This window comes from Leuciscus leuciscus, assembly GCF_965113295.1.
Source record: "Leuciscus leuciscus genome assembly, chromosome: 15".
NCBI classification, from domain to species: Eukaryota; Metazoa; Chordata; class Actinopteri; order Cypriniformes; family Leuciscidae; genus Leuciscus; species Leuciscus leuciscus.
This window is the reverse complement of record NC_138739.1, coordinates 41,877,058-41,895,582: the sequence shown is the minus strand read 5'-3', so window position 1 is coordinate 41,895,582 and position 18,525 is coordinate 41,877,058. Positions and strand designations below refer to the sequence as shown.

Below are 18,525 nucleotides of genomic sequence, written 5' to 3'. Positions count from 1 at the left end.
CAGTGAATGAATGAGTCACCTGCACTGATTCAGTGAATGAATGAGTCACCTGCACTGATTCAGTGAACGAATGAGTCACCTGCACCGATTCAGAGAGCGAATGAGTTCATGAGTTCATGAGATTCAGTCCATGCTTCAGAACAAAGACGGCAAGACAGTCTGATTCACAACTTGAAAGATTTATTTAAAAACAACAACAAAAATCACACAAATTGAGCACATTGCGCTGTATCAGCAAGTCAGAAGGGCAACAGAAAGATTACTTTCATAATCATCACATGCCCAAAACACCACAGACCATGGCTTTCCAGTCATTTTTTAATTTCATGTTTTTTGTCATGTTTTTCATTCTTATCACAACCAGACATCAGCTCTTTGGGTCACTATAGCCGTTTAGCTGACTTCACACTAAAATCAAAGTTTGTATAACTCAAAAACAAACCACAAACAACAGGAGAGGAAGATAAAGATATATCAGCACAGCATATTGTGATGTCTCGATAGGCATGCAGTTTGCTGACGCTTCAGGACACACAACACAGCAAAAACATGAGCAGAATGCAGAAACACACCAGAAGAAGCCGAACACACACAGACATCTCTCAGAATTAACTAATATTAATACTTCAAACATCAGGGCACTTCAGTCTGGTCAATGTGATCATGAACATGGCGATCTCAGGATTTCTAACAGGGAACTTCGGCAAGGTTCTCTCAACAAATGTATGGCATATTAATTACATACTTCTAAAGTTATCATGGTCTTAATAACATTCTCAAAATGTTAGCACAAAAACGTTATTTATACAATACTACATCATTCATGAATGATTTTCTGATACATTTTAATTGTATGTTAGTCTAACTTTAAATGTTGTTAGTCTAACATTTCTACTTTTTTTAAGAACGTTCAGAGAACATTATTACACAAGTATCTCCCCCCATAATGTTTGCAAAATGATTACATGGACAGTTCCCTTTATGTTTTCTCAAGCGGTCACAAACCAAGATCATTTTTTTAAGACTATTCAGCAATAATCAAAACAATTCACATAATGATCTTAAAGAATAGCATGTAAACAAATACAACTTTTAAGAAGCCACAACAATGCAAAGTAGCGAACTACTGGTTAAGTTTTATTATTGACCATGATGAATGAAAATGCTTGCTCAAGAATAATATAGGGTATATTCGCATTATTATTATTAGGGTTATAAATACTAATTACTCTGAATTCATATTTACAGCAATAATTAGCGTCATTCACAGCGTTGATTACCTGTACCTCCAGCTCTCTGCGCGCGCCCCGGCCGCGGGGGCTCGGCTCGTCCACGCTGCAGGTCGAGGTCGCGCGTCTGATCATCAGGTGTATCGGGTCATCCTTCGCCACCATGCTGACGCCCCGCGGAGAGTCGCACGCGATGCACGCCCGCTCTACGGAGCGCGGACTACAGCGGTATCCCCGAGCGAAAGAGACTCCTGCATCTGTGTGTGTGTGTGTCTGTCATCTGCGCGAGCTGGTAAAGTTCCACTCCAGCTGCGCGCGCAGCGTGAACGCGCACGGTGAGAACGATCTCTCACTCAAACCGCATCCGGGATCTGATGATAAACTAGTAAATACTGGTCAAGAAGCAGCTCAATAAACCATTGGGAATTTATATTTTTCTCCATTAACGTCAACTGCAAACAATAGATAGATGGGATAGGTAACTATGGTATAAACCTATAGGCAGCAGGCAGTTGAGTGAGACTTTTCTATATAAACTAGATAATTAATAAACCAACCATAATGCTGCATGCAAATATTATAATTGTTATTGGCTGCTATATTTTTTTAATGCTGAGGTCAGTGGCCTGGGAGGTTTACACACTTTATATTTTAAATGCAAACTTTTTTAATATATATTTAGGATGATAATATCTGTGGCATCTTGAAAGGTAAGGGAATCCCCCATAAACGCCCTGTTTCAGGCTGAGTTTGAGCTGTCTCTGAGCCTGATCTGGTGCCAGTGTGCTGTAGGATGCAGTAAGTCTGTTTCAGTGAGCATGAGCAGGAAAACAGGCCCGGATCCACAGGTTTGGTTGGGTTCCTGTGATTGTGCTGCTGTCAGTCATGAGGAGATGCAGAAAGCGATCAGCTGAACCGTAGCCAGAGCACTGATGGTGAACACACACACACCCCAGGAGACTGAAGGACTGAACGTGCTCGAGAACTAAAGCTTCATTCTGTGGCCATAAATGAAGTGCCATTTTTTGCAGACCTAATTCAAGACAAAACCACAGGCTGAGGGTTTAATATATTAGTACTTTTACTTCCTGAAATTAGTCTTACAAAAAGTTTCACATAAAAGGAAATGCTAACCACCCTGAAAAAATCATAAATGCAGCATTTACCATCATCCTTCAGAGTGTCAGTGAACTCCTGCGTAAAACACTGATTCAGGTTTGTGCCGAGATCACATATCACTGGCACTTCTTACAGAAACAATCATCTGTTGTTTACAATCTGATATTTTTTGTACACAGTCATATCAAGCCACACAGACTTACAAGTAAACTACTAATAGATTGATCAGAAGTACAGCACACTTACAAGTAAACTACTAATAGATTGATCAGAAGTACAGCACACTTACAAGTAAACTACTAATAGATTGATCAGAAGTACAGCACACTTACAAGTAAACTACTAATAGATTGATCAGAAGTACAGCACACTTACAAGTAAACTACTAATAGATTGATCAGAAGTACAGCACACTTAAGGCCAATTTATACTTCTGCGTCGAGTGTACGCCGTAGTGTACGTCGTAGGCTACGCACGTAGGCGACGCCGTCGTGAGCATTTATACTTCTGCAAATGTCTGTGTTGCTCTGCAGTTACACCGCCGAAACGCTAGTTGGCGCGGGTGGGTTTTAATGTTCCACTGTGTTTACATTCCTCGCGGCTGTTTTTGAGTTTAGGTTTCTACGAGCAATGGCGACTGAAGGAGTCATACAGATGGCTGTATTTCCGCACTTCTTCAAGCAATCTCTCGGTCACTTGGTCTATTTTCCATGGCTCTTCACCGCTCTTCACTGATCTTCGGAATTTAAAAATGGCGGGCGGGCGGTGCAGAGTGCAGGTAGTACCCCAGAGTGCAGTCTGGACGATGGGGCGGGGCGACACTTTTAGGCGGGGCGACACGTGTCGCTCCGCCCACACCCAATTTAATTGGTTTATAATACCGCAATCTTATTGGTGTAGACGATTCAGGTCTAAGCATGCGCATTCCTTTAAGTACGATTTTAGGAATGATTTGGCCGTATTAAAGAAATATTAAATGCTAACTTTAATCGTAGGCTATATGTCTATCTTGTCGGTTTACCATGGTAATTTTAGTTAAGATCTTTTGGCTAATGTTTTATTGTACTTAAGAAACAGAATGGATGAAGTTATTGTTTAAAAACGAACCCAGGCCTACTTCAAGGAGATGTTTTACAAACTCGGGATTTTACGCAAAGGATGATAATTCACTCTAAGAATGTAAAAGCAGCTGATTTTAATTTTTAAAGCACGACCGTTTTTTGTTGTCATTTTTCTAACGAGATGTTGTCCAATGCGTGCATTATTTGGTAGGCTACAAAGTGCAAATAAAATGTTTAATGGCAAACTCACGTTTCTTTGTTAATAAAATGAGGGCCTGTTGGTTCTGTAAATCCCTATGTTATAGTTTTAAAGATTCATGTTTTCTATAAGTGTCAACCGTAGGCTACTTCGATCTGTTACTGTGACATCAGGCCATTGGGTTTTGTGCGTTGGTTACAATAGAATTAAAACCGTGGCGTGTAGTGCTGAAATGTGAAAATAAATAAATATGTATTTAGTAAAACAGATTTATTATATCGATCTGGGCTTGTATACTATTTAGTAGGCTAGCCTATTATTGTCTTATTTGTCACTGTGGTTTTGCTTTAAAATAAAATAAAACACACTTTCGGATTTATCCCATGTTTTACTGATATACAGTGAATTATCATCATTTGTGTAAAATCCCGAGTTTGTGTTTATTCACTGATCCTAATGGAAAAACGAAGAAGCATTTACGAATGATTTGAAATTCCGGAGCCCTGCATGACATGCGGAAAAATATTGTCTATATCAGCCTATAGAAATTATCTCTCCTTTGATAGCCTGTGCTATGCCAGTAATTTCATGCTGTCATGATCATTGCTCACTAAAAGTGGCACTGACTTATCTGCAGGGTAAATTAATAAATATAAGAGTAGGCTATCTATAGGCTAAATCTCAAACAGTAATTTATCAGTAACATATTTCGTGATATTGCCTAGCCCTAAAACTGCTCAATATTTGCCTAAAGCTTACAATATGATTATTTTTTTTGTAAAGCTGCTTTGAGACGATGTGAATTGAGCGCTATACGAATACATTTTGACAGTAACTTCATCTAACTTGATTCGTAAATTCAGCAAAATATTATCCAATTGATTATTAAGCTACTGAAATCGGAAATCCCCATGGTTATCATCACTTAATATTTCTGTAGTATTGCCAAACAGCGTCGTAGTCGTAGATCATTCATAAACTCATACCATAGACTCGTACATAAAGGAATGCGCATGCTCATGCCTCAAGCGTCTACGCCAATTAGATTGCTGTATTATAAACCAATAAAATCGGGTGTGGGCGGAGCAACACGTGTCGCCCCGCCCCATCGTCCAGACTGCACTCTGGGGTTACTCGAGTGCAGAAGATCATTCCGGAAATGCGTAGGAGGAACCGCGATGCTATCCAGCCGACCAATCACAGATCTTGCGGTCCGCGTCACCGCGACGCGTAGTTACATTTTTGAGGAGGTGCGCGTCAGGGTACGGCGAAGGGTACGACGTATGGTACACGTCAATGCGTATGCTACACCGTACCTTCTACGCGCACCCGACGCAGAAGTATAAATTGGCCTTAACAAGTACACTACTAATAGATTGATCAGAAGTACAGCACACTTACAAGTAAACTACTAATAGATTGATCAGAAGTACAGCACACTTACAAGTAAACTACTAATAGATTGATCAGAAGTACAGCACACTTACAAGTACACTACTAATAGATTGATCAGAAGTACAGCACACTTACAAGTACACTACTAATAGATTGATCAGAAGTACACTTGCTACTAGTAGACTGATTTGAATATAGAATAATTATGACAAAGTAAACATGAACTTTACTGATAACTACTTGAGGCATAGATCTTTTTTGTAAGGGATTCTAAAACTCTTGACTTTCTTTCTTCCATTGAACACACACACACACACACACACACACACACACACACACACACACACACACACACACACACACACACACACACACACACACACACACACACACACACACACACACACACACACCTCGTCTAGTTCTAGGAAGAAAAAAAGAAAAGAAAAAAATACATTCCCCATAAAAGCTTTGTAAATGTATGACTTGTGTTCTACATTCTGAGCGTAACGTGATTTGACCGGGCTAAAGCAATCTTAAACAGGGATAACTTGTGACAACTTAAGTTTTATGTGTCATGACAGTTGAAATTGATTTCAAGATGTTTCACAGCATTAGAGAGAAAATATCATGAGGTGAGACGTAGTGATGTATGTCTCGAGTCTCGAGACCACTTTTACGTGGTCTCGGTCTTGTCACGGCCTTGACGGTCTTTGGTCTTGGTCTTGTCTTGGTCTCGGACCTCTCGGTCTTGTCTAGGTCTCGCTGTCTCAGACCGACATAGTGGTAGGGAAATTTAGCAATACAATACTACAATATCCACGACGACACAACGTTCGATAATGCAACATTATTATCCACAACGGAACGGATTGAAGCGCAAGTACAGTGCGGCGTAAGTGCGGCGTGCGCGCGAGCCACACGAGAAAACGACCAACTTTCGGATCCTGCACTTAAGCCTATAATTTCGTTTTTAAACATTTTATGATGTATTTAAAAGTTGCAGAATGGATTCATTTGGAGACTCTGAAATCGGCAGAGATAGGCAGGCATTTGCTTAGATGAATTTGTGTCTTTGATATCTCTCTCTGTGTGTGTGTGTGTGTGTTGTTTGATTACACTATTGACTAAATAAATGGTCTTTTAAATATCATTCCGTTGTGTTGACTAAACATTAGGCCTAATCCAAGTTTATAATTGTGTATCTTTAATTTGATGTTACGATTTCATCTACACATTAAGTATAATTTCAATTGGTTACATATTTCTCATTCTTTAGACAATTGTTGGAGGAGCAAGATGGTGTTGGAGGTGTTTGATGTTTTGTCAGATGAACCAGTCAGTACCAGTCATGTCAGTCCTCAACAGTACACAAAAGTTAAGGGAGTCTCAATCCTCTAATAGTGCAGTAACAGCCGTCAAGCAATTGCTACACATAGTTGATCTCACCCAGTCTGCAAAAACATTTACAGTCAGCTCACAGTCACACACATGACATGGTCTGTCTCTGTATTGTTCTGCCTGTGTAGTTGAAGTAATACCGTCTAATATGTATTGAATGTAAACTGCGGCTGAACCATAGACTGTAAAAAAATAGGGCTGAACCCTATGCTGCTGTTCTTGAATTCATACAAGTTATTGCTTAGCTTCAACACTAGTCTGTTTTTTGTTTTTTTTTCTCCGGTCTCGACTTGGTCTTGGTCTTGACTTGGTCTGTCTTGGTCTTGGTCTTGGTCTTGTCTTGGTCTCGGTTTAGGCGGTCTTGACTACAAGTCTAGTGAGACGTCAAGATAAATCTTCAATCTTTCAAGTGGTTCCCGTTCATATGAACGTTTCCTAAGTTCCTCCAGGCGTTTTACAGACTCATGATTGTCCCGACTTGAATTTGACTATGTCAGTACAAATTCAACAAAAACTGAACTGAAATACAGCTTTAGAACCTCTAATCCCGAGCATTTCACTATTCTGAACGGCTTGAGTAACGTTTGCTGGAAGGATCCTGACACAATGACTCCCGATGACATCACAGCACACACTCATCTTCACACTCATTTAGCTTCAGCTGATAAAGTAAACCTCCATTTCCACTGTTTTCCACACGAGACCTGTGTGTTTAAATGTGTGGGTACTGATGACACACTTTTGGTCAGCAGGGTCTCTCAGCAAAGCTGGCAGTGTGAATTAAACTTGTATATAGCTCAGTTTATATCCTTACTAAAAAAAAACCATTCCTGAATCTCTGGTATTGTGTCCTCTAGTCAGGTAGTGGCTGTGTTGAGCGCACTATGACGACGACCAAGAACACACAGGAGATAAAATAACAATAAACCACAACCACACAGAAATAAACGACACTGAACAAAAAACTGAACGAACTAAAGGCTTACGTAGGATAATCAACAGAACAGGCACAGGTGTGAAACTCATTAACAACCATGAAAACTAACAATAGGCGTGTTCCCATTACAGATTTGCACAAAACTTTTGCGATTTTTTCTAAATGTCGACAAAAAACTATTGCAAAATGACGGCGTTTCCATTAACCGATGTTATGCGACTAAAACTTAATTTTTTCCTCTTGCGATAAGTAAAATCAATCCAAAAATCATGGCAATGGACGTTGGTAGGATTATGTACTATATCCCAGCAGCTGCACTGGCCATTATTATTAATCGAAGGAGATGTATGTGTGTTTTCAAAGCATTAATGGTAAGGAACGACCCTTATTATACTTGTGAGCGGCACATATGAGGTGTTTCTGGGTGTTTCTCCCTCATTTCTGCTTTGAGGTCTTGATTGTGGCATTTATTTGAGGTTTAGAATCCATTATTCCTGTAATTCTTTTGTCTTATATGAATTTAATAAAGAACTCTGTCTCGTATTCTGTCCAAACTCACCGCCTCATCTACGTCAGGTGACCAGTAAATGCGCAAAAACTATTTCCATTGCAGTTTTGCTAAATATAAATTTTTTCGAATTGCCTGAAAAACCTCCTCATGCGAGCGGGAAAACTTTTTTGCGATAAATGGGAGTTTTTGCGAAATTGACGTGTTTCCATTGAGCGTATTTTCAATTCGCAATTTCAATTTGCGCAATTTGAAGGGTAATGGAAACGACAGGGAATGGCTAATGACAGGGAACTCAGGCAAACAGAACAAAACCAAACTAAGGGGCCGTTTAAACAGTTTTCATCTAAAACCAGAAATGTTTTTATGCGTTTTGGTCGTTCTTTTACACGACAACGGCGTCTTGGGGGCCTGAGAACGGCAACTTTTGAAAATGGGTTATCGATAACAGTATCGTTTCCGTGTAAACTACAAAAAAGAGAATTTGTGAAAACAGTGATGTCATGCAGGAGATCGCCATCTACTGGCCTGACATGAATAATACAGAGTTTTTAGATGTTTTTATGGATCTACGTGAACAGGGATCATTCTGATTGCCGTCTGTAAAAAAAACGTTTCCATTTTTAATACATTGTTGTCACGTAAACGTACCCTAAAACACAATGAAACTAACAGAAGAGTTGTCAAAAGTACCGACTTCGGTACCACTTGGTACTGAAATTTAAAAAATGTGACGATACCAGCATTTCCCTCTAGCATTTTGAGCGCTGTTGAACAGATTCCTAAACACCTCTGATTGGCCATTGTGTTCACATGCTCAACATGTCTGTGATTGGCTACAATGATCAACGCTTCAAAAACATGTCTTTGACGCTCTTCACCGAGCGCTTACATATACACACGGGAGCATTTAAAAGCAGGCGTCTAACTGAATAAGCGCTCGACTTGGTTCGGGTTAAATTTAACTAGTTCTTTTCCATGGTACCGAAGTCGGTACTGTTTGACAGCTGGGGTCCGTCCTTTGATTTTTCACAAATGTTTTTGGGCCACCAAATCAAAACCCTCGTGGTCATTTACAGCAGAAATACCACACAGAGAATAATGAAATACTCGGGATTAGAGGTTATAAAGCTGTATTTCAGTTCAGTTTTTGTTGAATTTGTACTAACACAGGCAGTGTGTCAAATTCAAGTCAGTTTTTATTGAAGCCTCCTATAAAATCATTGCACCATAAAAGTAGGTCACCCGTGAAAAGGCATATGATGCAATGTAACGTTTTCATAAAAAACATCATGCACTTTATAATCAGATCAAAGACAGAATCAAACCTCAAGCTATCATCGCTCCATTCCTGTGGCATGAAAGACCCTCTAAAGATGACCACCGCCCCGATGCCGAGAGCGTTACGATCCTTTGAACGTCTGATGGACAAGCATCTTTGATGTGAGAGACTGAAAAGCTCTGATGCTCACTGTGTCTAATGCGAAATAACACCAACATGATACACTTGCATTCAATTTGCTCTCGAACTTCAATTTCCAAGCCGCTGGATGGAAAGTATGCATGAAAAATACCAAACTTTTGACTGGTAGTTTATGCAAATTAAAAAAGAAATAAAAAGAAAAACTAAGCCACACCAAACAATTAGCAACAGTCATGCTTAGTGTCTGACATCGATCGGGTTTAGAATGAGTTTAATGGCGACAGGTGGAAGCGCATCATTTCCTGTGACATTTTACTGATGGACCATTGTGCAGAAAAACAGATCATAGAGGAAATGTGCAGGAAGAAAACCTCTCCGTGGAGCTGGATCCTATAGAGTCAGAGTTTGGTACGTGATTATTGGAATGTTGTTTGAGAAGTAGGGCACAGCTGGTGGTCAGAGGAGGGTTCAGCTTTATAGAGTGCCCTTCAAAGGGAGCTGTGAATGTCACCTCTGTAGACGTCACCTGAAGAGTTTCTCAATCTACGTCAGCAGATATTGTTTTACAACCAGAGGTTATGTCATATGAGGCTGGACCTGTAATGTCAGCACTGGACAAAGGAGAGTTTGCTGCATGCAGATGATTTTGCATTCATGCTTTAACCATGAAATAAGCAAAAGTATCTTGACATTCAAAGCCTCACCAAAACACTTCAGCTCAACCTCTTCTTCATTCTGGCTTGATGAATTGATTTTGATATATTGTGCAGTTTGCTTCTTAAGTTTGCCTTTTTTCCCCATTGATGTTCTGGTTTCAGCAAATTTTACATTTACGATTTGTTATTGTTTTCTTAAGTTCCTATGATTCTGAATGGCAGATGTTTGTAACATTAGACTTAAAGGGCTTCATATTCACAGCTAATTACTAATTACTCACTGGAAAAATCACAGCAGTGGGCGTTTACACTGAAGTCTCACAGCAGCCAATCACAGCAGTGGGCGTTTACACTGAAGTCTCACAGCAGCCAATCACAGCAGTGGGCGTTTACACTGAAGTCTCACAGCCAATCACAGCAGTGGGCGTTTACACTGAAGTCTCACAGCCAATCACAGCAGTGGGCGTTTACGCTGAAGTCTCACAGCCAATCACAGCAGTGGGCGTTTACACTGAAGTCTCACAGCCAATCACAGCAGTGGGCGTTCACACTGAAGTCTCACAGCAGCCAATCACAGCAGTGGCCGTTTACACTGAAGTCTCACAGCAGCCAATCACAGCAGTGGGCGTTTACACTGAAGTCTCACAGCAGCCAATCACAGCAGTGGGCGTTTACACTGAAGTCTCGCCCCTTCAAACAGAGCGTTCAAATCAGAGGCTAAAATCAGGGTAGCAAAAATGCCTTTTATTTCTAAATTATGACGTTTAAATGTAAAAATCATACTAACAAGGGCACCCCAGGAAACATTATAAAATAATAAAATAATGCAGTTCATGACCCCTTAAACAACGTTCGCATCTGCTGTATGGGAAACTTTCAGACAAAACATGGCTAGATAGAGTGAATGTTTTAAAAGTTAAAGAGGAGTGTGATCTTTCAAATACAAGAAAACATCCTCCTTAGATTAAACGCTGAGACTATGTTTCATTTTCCCCCCGCTGTCTCTCTCTCACAGTTCAGAAGCATAATGAAACAATTTACAATGGAATTCACTGCAATACAGAGACAGAACAGTTGAACAAGTATTGAGCAGTTTGTTTGGGGTCAGATTTATGGATTTTGATTAACTAAAATTGCTTCTCCCCACTCAAGTAAACTCAAGTAAAAAAAAATAAAAAATCTGAAAAAATTGTGGAAATAAGACAAAAATGCAAGCTATTACATAATGTGTATTTCCAATGGTTGAATACACAAAGTCTTGGAGGGACTGACTATATGAGCAGTCTGTTCTCAGGGAAGCAAGCACAAAACATATTATGACCACATTATAGTTAATACAGGTTACCAGTGTGTAGGTACAATTGTTTTAAGTGATCTTTTGTCTTTAACAGACTTTTCACAGCACCATTGGTTCCCCTGCTGAACAAGCCAGGAGAGACTATTCTCTGTTTCCTTCTTAGTTTGTGAAAGCTTTCTCTTTTTATATCTCAAAGCAAACGGAGGCCTCTGTTAAGGTGTAAACAGGAAGAGCAGCCAAGTCTACTGGGTTTTATTAAACATTTTGAGGAGGTTTAGGGGCCAGTATCGTATAACCCTGCAGTTCTCCTCTGGCTATCCATAGGGTGTCCTCCAGAATAGATCTGAAGGGTTGCTGGATTTAAAGGGCTAGTCACGTAATGGAAGTTAATTTAAGTCTTCCGCTGGAGCAGGATAGCACTGCGCAGGGCTCCTCACCCGCCTGTCCTGAAATAGCTGTCCACACAGCCAGTCAACAATCATTTCTGTCCACATTACAAACATCGGAAGCTAAAAATAGAACTACTTGTATTATGTGGAAAATTAACCCTAAAATAATTAAACCTTCTAAACCTTGGTGAAGCAATGTATAGGGTGGTAGAACTTACAGAAAATTATAATATATATGGTTACCTCATATGTGGCTAATTTACTCATCATTGTCATACCCCTGTACTATTTCAATGAAATTGCTGACTCTCTTGGGTTTTGAAAGGCACAAATTACATTTATTTACAACAGCTATTGTGATGAAGGGAGGAAGGGCACATAAATAGAGGACCCAATGGGGGACTCACTACTAGCATGGTTTCTCCAGACTCTCCTCTCCCTTTCACTGTGTCCAGGTTATTATTCAGGTTATAAGCATGACACCAGTGACATTAACTACATATTCATATAAAGGACACTGCCATACAACAAAAGCACAGCAAAAACTATCTTTCCCAAATATCTTCCCCTCTATTGATGCCCTAAAACTTCAAAATTGGCATGCCAAAAATGTCAATGATACTAAATGCCATTTATTTCAACCAGGGCTATTAGAAAAAAAACAATTGACTTAATTAATTTTCCTTAAACTGACAGAAATTGGGACTTGCAAGCATTTCTTATCATGAAGATTACTGACTTGCAATGACAGCAGGATCATAACTGATCAACACTTTTTTAGAGGCCCTTATGACAGATCTTTACAATCTGTGGTGTTTCAGAAACAGCCAGTGTCAGCACAAACTCTGTAGAACAAAAGATTTAAACATTTGCCTGAAGTCAAAGCTACTTAATGAGCACTATTTACTGTAGGTCAGAATTTGCAAGCATATGGAAGTTGTCAATAAAAATGAGTGTGCCACAGTTAGGCTTACCTGGTGGGCTTATTCTGAGTCTGAGTAAATGAAGAAGCAGTTGATATCTAAATGAGTAACCCCATCTAAACCCAAGCAAAATTAAGCTTTATCACGTGCAAAAACAGTAGACCCCAGGTTAAAATCCAAATCAGCTAATGTATCTAAACATGTTTTCTTACCAGCATATTTTCTGTATCTTTAGTGTACACACAAGCAAAAGCTGCAGCAAAAAAACAAAGCCACCTGGGTGCAACTCAGCAGGAGGAACTACATACTGTTCTTTTACAGTTCTTTGAGGCGAGTTGGAGATGTGAGATATTCAACTCTAACGGGATGACAGGGGCAGATAGGACGTGTGTGTAAAACAGTGTGTACTTTAAATCTAAACCAAACCGTGAGACTTGAGCACCAAAGCTAAAATTGCTAGCGATGTGATAAGGTGTGTTTTTCTTTCCAACAAAAGGAATGCACAAACTAAGTCAATGAAAAACAAGACTCTTAAATACTTTCTTTTTAAATAAAGAGAACATGCTGAAATAAGACTGTGTGCGTCAGACTCTTTCCTCGCAGCACTATTACCCAGTAACAGATGAGCGCCCATGGTGAGCCATATCAATACATGCGGTGAAACCACCACAATGGCTGTGCTCTATTTGGGAAAGGCCCTTGATAGAGATCAATATCTTGTTTTCCACACTAGAGGAACTGCAAGTGGCTGCGTGATAAACAATAGCAGTAGCAGTGTACCAGAGACCGCAGGCTCTGTCAATATATTAGTCAATCTATTGTGTAGCACTGGCAGATTGTAGCTCAGATGAACACATGCCAGGCAGGCACGTGGCCCCAGCCTCGCCTGACCCCAGACTCAACCCAATGCACTATTGAGCTCTGAAACACACACAAGCCCGAGTCTATAGGAAAAAGGTGTCAAATTAAAAAGGTGTGAGTTATTTACCACTAGCACTGTTATCTGTCAACTATCGTAAATAGGGTTTTGTGGTATATTTGTAATTAATAAACAAAAATTTTTGTGTTATTAGGCTATTTATGTTTTCACAATGTACTGTCCGACACTGATCCTAAAGGGAAAGCCCTCGAGCAGTGTACTGTTGCTTCTAAGCTGCCTTATATTTAAAAAATATTAGAGAAAGTAGCTCCTTTTTTGCTGAAAATAAAGTGCGGGATGTTTTTCAGTCTGATTTCAGGGTGGGTTATAGCACTGAATCAGCTTTACAATGGCATATAAATGATTTGTTACATATTGGTGACTAGGGTAATCAAGGAGCTTAAATTATGCTGGATCTTAGTGCAGCTTTTGATTTAATAGATCACGATATTCTCAGCATGTTGTGGGTCTGAGAGGGACTGTTTTAAAATAGTAATTTTTTTTCCTATTTGAAGAAAATATATTTTTCAGTAAGGGTTGGGGAATTGTGTTCCTCTACAGTTTCTATTGACTGTGGAGTTCCACAGGGCTCCGTTTTGGGGCCTATTCTGTTTTCTTTATTCATGCTGCCTCTGGGTCTGATGGGTTTTTGGGATGCCTTGTCATCTTTATTCTGATGACATTCAGATTTACTTGCCTCTCAAAGCTGGAGGAACGAGTTCTCAAATGTATTTTTTATCATGTCTTGAGTAGGTGAAATACACAATCGGAATAAAAAAGTAACATGTAACCACGTCAATCAGAATGAATTGGCCAGATCTGATTAAAATTTCATACGGATTGTAAGGGGTGGTTTATTCCTTTTGTAATCCGATTGAAAGGACATGAGAACCGAAACTGGAGAGTACTGCGCATGTGCAATGACGTTGAAACAGCGTAATAAAGTATGACGCCCGGAACGAGCTGCTATTCCTGTTAAAGTGTCATAAATGAGCGTCCTGTCATTCTGAAATTCTCTTAGCACTCATCGTCTGTGAAGTGGAGCAGGACAATCCTCGTTTCAGACTCTCATTGATAAATACAAGCAGCACGGCTCAACGGTTCATGTGCTTGTCGTCGAATAATTAGGACCCGAAACAGATAAATATTAAGTCTGCTTTTTAAAACTAAGAAAAGGTGGATGGTTAGTATGCAACAGCGGGAAACTGTATATATGTATACCGCCGTCGGTGTATGAATGAGTGAGTGAATGGGTGAATGTAAAGCGCTTTGGTGGCCATAGGTCTGTGAAAGCGCTATATGCAGTCCATTTACAATTTACCATATCTGCAGTGTGCGCATGTCAAAAGATTAAATCCGATCAGAAGCTTGAGACAGATAAACACGCACATCAACCCGTTTAGCGTTCATGTAAACACTGCGTTCGGATTCATCAATCGGAACAAATTCATTCAAATTGAAGCAAAAAGTGTCCATGTAAACGTAGCTAGTGAAAGTGCAGTCCCAGATAAGAAATCTGGGTGTAATTTTTGATTCAGCACTTAGATTTGATGCTAAGATCAAGTATGTGGTGAAAAGTTGCTTTTTCCAATTAAGGATTATTGCAAAAATGTATATTTTTTTGTCAGATGCTCATTTTGAGACAGTGATTCATGGATCTATTTCCTCCCGCCTGGATTACTGTAATGCACTTAATTTGGGAGAAAACCATACTCTTATTTCAAGACAGCAATTGGTCCAGGACGCGTCCACAAAGCTTCTTACTGGTGTAAAGAAAAGGGAGCATATTACACCAGTTTGGAAAAATTTGCATCGGCTCTTGTATTGGATTCAGTATAAGGTGTTGCTACATGTTTATAAAGCTGTCCATGGAATGGCCCCAGGTTATATTCTGAAACTGATTCACATGAACTCACATAAACCTCAAAGATCAGCAAAGTGTCTTTTAATGTCGATCCCCAAAACTCACCTGTGAGCGAAAGGGGACCAGGCTCATTCTGTTGATGGCCGAGGTTGGGGAGATCTGGATCTTCCAATGACGTTCCAACCCGTAAGACCTTCGTTCATCTTCACACAAATGAAGATATTTTTGATGAAATCTGAGAGCTTTCTGACTGACCCAAGATCTGTTCACGTGATCTCGACGACACATGCGTGTGATGCTGATGCAGGAACCGGCCAATAGTGAGCCAGCGTTCTGACGCAGAACCTTACAACGTCAGAGACTGACACGGAAGAGAAGAAATTGTTGAATAAAGTCGTTAATTTTTTATTTAGTTTTTTGCGCACAAAAGTATTCTCGTCACTTTATAACATTAATGTTGAACCACTGTAGTCACATGATTATTTTAACGACGTCTTTACTACTTACTGGGCCTTGAAAGTGGTAGTTGTGTTAATGGAGGGACAGAAAGCTCTCGAATGTCATCAAAAATATCTTCACTCGTGTTCTTAAGATGAACGAAGGTCTTACGGGGAACGACATGAGGGAGAGTAATTACTGACAGAATTTTATTTTTGGATAAACTAACCCTTTAAATCTAGCTTGAAATCTAATTTGTTTTCTATGGCTTTTAATTGTTGATTTTTGGAAGCGGTATTTTATTTCAGCTAATTATTATGTTTTATGTTGTTTGTATCTTCTGATTTTTTACTGACTGTATAGTCCTTTGGTTTACTGAGTAGTTGTAAAGGGCTCTATTAATAAACTAGATTTGACACATTATTTAAAGTGATTTAAGTTGCCTGAAACATTGTGTGAACGCTGTAGGACAGACCTGATACAATCAATCAGCAGATTATACTTTTTTAAACTTGATTTCCATGTTTTCAATTAGTGTTATAATTCATCCCACCCCAGTAGTGGTTAATTTAGTGGGAAGTGGGAAAAGTCGGAGAACTGGAAAAAAAGCTCCCCTACTTGTACGCTTTTGTTTTGAATCCATTTTGATTTTATTTGTATATTTTCTGTTTTAATTTTAATTTTAGCTGGAGTTAACAATAAAACCCCCACTTGTAAGACTGTCAAACCTTTTGTTTTAACTTCCTTTGGAGGGTCCAAGCCTTTAATAAGAGCCCATGATTCACATTAAGAATTTTAAATATGGAAAGTGATTACCGTCAGTGACTGGAGCGATGAATTGTTGAGTAAGACTAATTTTAAGACTTGAGTCACATGTACGAGTAAGGGAGGAGCGCCCAAACATGAAAACAATGGCTAGCCATGTTAGACTTCCCCACACTGACATCACAGCACATCCGTAACAAACCCACCTTCCCAAACGAGCCCACCCAGAGCTCCCGCACTGAACTCCAGCTCCTGTTGTTCAGAGCTCACACAGGCATTCTGGGATGGCAGAACACACACGCCTCGAGCAGATTCCAGGAGTGTTTGGACTTGCTCAGGGTACAGTTAAAAGCCACCGCAAGTTCAAGGAATGGAATTCGTCATTACTGGAGATGTTTGCTTGACATAGTCTCTCAAAGCACTGCATTCTGGGTCGTCTCTCTAATGTCTGCAGAAATAAACCCATTAGACCCCTTCAACTATAAAAGCACAGCAATTATGTCCAATTCAGCTGGAAAAACTATTAGTTATTACATTCATACAGTGACCTCTGAAGAAACCTCAAAGCCTCCAGCTCTAACATCAATCAAACATCAGAAAAAATGAGACAGAAATGGGGATGTTTCTGTTAGGAATCAAAAGAAGAATGAGTTCAGAGAAAAAGTTAGGAAAGTTTCCTCAACTTCATTTTGCACACCTTTGGGAAAATGTGCCTGTGGCGACATTTCTCACACATGTTGCTGATTATGAGATGCAAATGCCCAAATGTATTAGTTTACAAATCGTGCACTATGGCATATCATAGTAACGTGCAAGAAACCGCACAGAAATAAGTCTTTATTAATCAATAATCTGTGTGAAAGGGAAGACAATAGTGTGATTTGTGTGAAAGGGAAGAGAAGTTGTTGGTGTTTTACAGCCACTAGTGTTTATTTCAGCTGGAAACTGCAGTAAAAATTATATATACACATAATTTGAGGCACGTTTTTTTTTCCATGCTGTCATTTTGCCAGTAACTAACAAGTCTGACATCTAAATTTCAATCAAATTATAATCTTTGAGTAAAAAAAATAAAAAAAATGCTGATGCTGTTAGGTATGTCAAAGAGTGTCAAACAGATGTTACCATTAAAAATGCCATTGAAAGAAAAAAAATGTGCCTGGAGAATCTAACAAATAGCACATATAAATACCGGCTCATGTCAGTTCTAGTTCATCTGCACTAAACTATTAGTCTTAAAAATGAATCACGGCTGGACAGTTTCCAGTACGATCATGAGACAGATGTGCCGTCCTAAACAAACCAACCAGGACAATCATAAGAGAAAAAAATAAGTATAAGGAGTTAAAGCAAGACATTAAAGCAAAAACATCAACACTTGTTCCTACATTTCTGAATGGCTGTTCCACGCAGAGTTACACAGAACTGAACATCCTTCAGCGTCAGTAAAGAGTGAACCATATCACAACATTACTGGCACATTGTGTAGAGATGTGCGCTCTCACTTTGAGTCAGATCACCGATCGTGACATTGTGTTCCTCACGGCACGCAGGAGCTCTACACGTTTGACCACAAAAGCAAAAATATGCAATCATACGCTTCCAATAAAGCCTGGTAATTACATGGCTTTTTGTTCATGTGCATTAGGAAGCGAGACGCAGGCTGACCTTTAAGAAAATATAATTTTCCTCTTCACACATGCCATTCAGCGACGCAAAGAGCTTTCGTGATGAATGTTTTTCAGTTCAGTTGCGCTGACGGCCTCTGGCTCATTATCTCAAATAGAAATCTGCAAGAAAATAAATCTTGATGCCCAGATAATACCTCAACAGAAGCTGCAATGTTTTCATGTCATATTACAGTAACAGAAAAGACTCAGTCTGAAGAATTTGAACCCTGTTTTCATGCCGAGTTTTCCGGTACCAAGGCGCTGGAGAAGATATACAGAAGTTTGCAACAAAAACCCAATAGGATTTTTCCATTGGCTTTTGAAAATAAGCT

General features: G+C 39.5%; 1 protein-coding gene across 7 annotated transcripts in view; it reads right to left on the bottom strand.

Annotated features, from left to right (window-relative positions):
* The window catches only part of arhgef3 (Rho guanine nucleotide exchange factor (GEF) 3), a 63,415-nt gene that overhangs the window by 20,794 nt on the left and 24,096 nt on the right, over window positions 1-18,525 (bottom strand). Inside the window, exon 1 of one of the 7 annotated variants that reach the window (XM_082139739.1) lies at window positions 1,281-2,158. The exons of 5 other annotated variants lie outside the window; for them this stretch is intronic. In XM_082139739.1, coding sequence (XP_081995865.1) covers window positions 1,281-1,394 — 114 coding nt within the window. In that variant the 5' untranslated portion in view covers window positions 1,395-2,158. Of the gene's footprint in view, window positions 1-1,280; window positions 2,159-18,525 lie in introns of those variants that run through there. One more of the 7 variants, XM_082139740.1, reaches the window with a different exon arrangement.